This window comes from Setaria italica, chromosome IX (assembly GCF_000263155.2).
Source record: "Setaria italica strain Yugu1 chromosome IX, Setaria_italica_v2.0, whole genome shotgun sequence".
Classification (NCBI taxonomy): domain Eukaryota; kingdom Viridiplantae; phylum Streptophyta; class Magnoliopsida; order Poales; family Poaceae; genus Setaria; species Setaria italica.
The window spans coordinates 7,697,192-7,700,506 of NC_028458.1; the positions used below are offsets into that span (position 1 = coordinate 7,697,192).

Consider the following 3,315-nt stretch of genomic DNA (forward strand, 5'->3'; position numbering starts at 1 on the left):
ATCGCTAAATAACTTAACTTCTTATTATTACCAAGCTCGAGTCACCACAAGCTATGTAGACCCATAATAACCATTTTATCCATATGAATGATGGCCTCAATGTAACCATATGTCCACAATAAGCTCAGCAACATTATTTTATGCATCCCGGCTAGACCATGACAACATACCCTGGCAAGAAATGCCAAAGCATAACTTGCAAAAAGGCAGAGGAAAAACAGAGGATGGTGGGGGCAAGTAGTGGAGGAGCATGGGCCCTTGCCCCTTTGGCCCTGGACGGCCAATGCCCCCTCTCCTCTCTCCCCATCCCAGCCTACAAATAGCCCCCGAGCCGAGCAGCCACACCATACATGCTTGCAACAAAGCTTGTTCTGTGTGAGAAGAGAGCAGCACAGACATCAAGCTCAAAGAGTCAGGGCTACTAGCCAAGATCACAACTGACCAACCACTTCCAAGACCCCAAGTGCCTCCAAATTCCAAGCTCCCTTGCGGCGCTGCGGCGTGCATGCTCTGCCCGCATATCTGAGGTAGTTGTTGGTTACTCTTATTACTCTGACTCTTCTCAACAGCCGCGCCAGTCATCTGTTGCTCACGTCTCTTTACGATCGTGCCTCTTCACAGGGAGCAAGCGCGACTGCCACTTCACATCTTTCTCCAGGCGGCGAAGATGTCGGTGGCGGTGTGCCGTGGCCCGGTCATGACGACGTTCGAGGCGCCCAGCTGGTTGCGCCCCGTCGAGACGTACAAGAAGCCGGAGGTCGTCGTCGACGACCGGCCCGCGCAGCTGGACGTATGGAACGCCATCCAGGCCGCCGACGTGGACAAGGCGGCCAAGAAGGCGTCCAAGCCGTACGTGCACCCGCTCGTGCGCCGGTCGTCGAGCCTGATGAGCCAGAAGAGCCTCGAGGTCTGCACTGAGAGCCTCGGCAACGAGACCGGCTCCGGCGACTTCACGTCATCCCTGGACATGGCCTGCCTGTTCGACTCGGCGCTGCCGGCGGCGGCCGCCACGGCGGATGAGCCCTTCTGGCAGCACGACGCTGCTCGCGATTGCGAGAAGGAGCAGTGGGAAGCCAAGGACCTCGCGGCGGTGAACTACCACCGCTCGGCCGGGACGCGGTCGCCGCGCCGCGCGTTCCCGCCGCCGCTGCCGTCCATGTCGCGCCGCGACGGGCCGTGCCTGCAGATGCGCCCGCGCCGCCAGGACGGGCGCCTCGTGGTCGAGGCCGTGGCGGTGAGGCCGCGCGGGTACCTCCACGCTCGGCGCCAGGGCGGCCGCCTCCGCCTCTCCTTCGTCGAGTGCTGCACCCGCGATGACCAGAGCGCGGTGAGCAAGATCGCCGAGGCCGCAGCAGAGGCGCCGTTCTTCCCGATCGTAGAGCCCAGGAACGTGCAAGAGGAAGAGGCGGCCGTGGAAATGGAGGAGGAGGACGAGGTGGGTGAGGAGGAGGAGGTGGAGGTGGTGGACAGGGGTACCGTCGTGGAGGTCAAGGTCAGCACGCAGCCGCAGACGCCAGCCGCCGGCAAGGTGCACCGCTCGACGCTCGTGATCAACAAGTTCGTCGGCAGCACGCCGCTGTCCGTGGACCAGCCCCGGTGCCACGCCGACACCACGGAACCCGATGCGGAATCCAGCGACGACGAATTGGCGGCGTACTCACCACGCTCGACCCTGCGCCGGGTGCCGTCGTCCACGACGTCGCTGGCGGCCGCGGTCGCCGTGGCCTCGACGGGGAGCGACGTCCATCCGGCCCCGGAGGACGACGACGAGTGCGGCGGCATGCACCTGTCCGCCGCCGCCGCCGCCGAGCCCAAGCAGCTCCTGCTGTTCACGTCGCGGCGGGGAGACAAGCAGGACCTTCTCCAGAGCGTGCGGCGGTGCCGGCAGCTGCGGCAGAAGCCGCTCTTCATCCTGGAGCCCTACTGCATTGCCACCTCCTGAACAGAGCCGCCGATCACAGCCACACTCCAGACAGCTGATGCGAATGCGACAGTCCCGTCGCGTCGTCGCCATTTGCTAGCCTCTTAAATTAATCACTAGCAAATCAAGCACGGTGCTGATTAGCCCCCATTATTATAATAACCTCGTCAATCCGTCGTCGTCGTCACAGTGGCTGCTGCATGCCGGGCATTATTTTTTTTTTTTGCGACACATCCTTTCCATGTGTTGCTTGGTGTTCTTTTTTGGACTGCGCGTGCATCGACCAGTCGCCCCTTTGGTCCCTTGCAGTGGCCTCTCGTGCGTGCTGTAATTGTTGTTGCTCTAGTAGCTTTGTCTCCCCTGTATTATTTGCAGTGTGATTTGAGTAAGTAATTTATCAATGGATTAACAGATTTGCCGTAACCACCGTTCTTCCCATGTGGATTGTTCACCGCTGTATTTGGATGAGGCATCATCCAACAGAGCTTGTCATTTTCATACGCATGACGCCTTTGATTTCTTTTTTTACCGGTTTCTACCGAATCATGTTGTGATGATGGGCTCCTGCATGACGCCTACTACTCGTGCGCTCGTATCCTGGAGAAGATTTTTGGAGGAGACGTATGTGCGTACCGAACAATTGTCGCAAAGGGAGAAAGGATGAGATAAAGAGATACGTGAACTAGTATGGCCTGTCTTGCTGCTTTGGGTAACCCTTGATCGAGCACCGAGAGTGGATAGATAGATATACGTGACGTTTCGGTGCTATTCATAATTTAATATCAAAGATCCATGTTGCTTTCTTTGGGGGAGGTAAATGGTGCAACGACAACTTTTGTTGCAAAAGGTTGCTTTTGTGGCAACGGAAAAAATGTAACATTACATTAAGTTGATTATTTGTCATAGCTATTTTTTGTGCGCTGAGTATTTTTTTTAATTTTCATGGCAATATCGCTTTTATTGTCACAATCACTTTTTTTTGGTAAATACTAAATAGGGTAAAACATGAAAAATTTTAATCTTATATAATATTTTTTTAACAAAACTACTTTTGATCTCAACTTTTGCGACAAAACATATGTATGGGTAAACTATGGGTGTGCCATTTTTTTAAAAAAACTTGAAGTACGTTTTTCGATGAATTATAACTGTTTAAGAAATCTATGCCGTTTTCATTAGAGTTGCACCCTTGTTTCCTATTGCCATGCTAAGATACTCTACTAATTGCAGAGTCTAGTGCTCTATTGATTATATTTAAAATTCTTGCAACAATGTAGAAATTTCGTCATGATTTTCACCCTATGACTAAACTTTAATGGTGGAATATGCTAAAGGAAAGCTAAACTTTGACTACTCGTTTAAGAATACGATGGAACTTATCAAGTAGTCAAGGG

At 53.7% G+C, this 3,315-nt stretch overlaps 1 protein-coding gene across 2 annotated transcripts; it reads left to right on the forward strand.

Moving 5' to 3' along the window:
* Positions 1-329: 329 nt before the first annotated feature.
* Positions 330-2,347, forward strand: LOC101773225 (protein FAF-like, chloroplastic). Of its 2 annotated transcripts, none has more exons than XM_004981979.2 (2): positions 330-527; positions 622-2,347. In XM_004981979.2, exon 2 carries the CDS (start codon positions 668-670, stop codon positions 1,940-1,942), a length of 1,275 nt encoding a protein of 424 aa, XP_004982036.1. In that variant the 5' UTR covers positions 330-527; positions 622-667; the 3' UTR covers positions 1,943-2,347. The 2 variants fall into 2 exon arrangements, with proteins under 2 accessions (XP_004982036.1, XP_022679333.1); XM_022823598.1 differs by lacking the exon at positions 330-527 and having other exon boundaries at positions 626-756; positions 873-2,347.
* The last annotated feature ends 968 nt before the right edge of the window (positions 2,348-3,315 follow it).

Coding starts and splice junctions, on each gene's coding strand:
- LOC101773225 (XM_004981979.2), top strand. CDS start 668: ATGTCGGTGGCGGTGTGCCGTGGCCCGGTCATGACGACGTTCGAGGCG.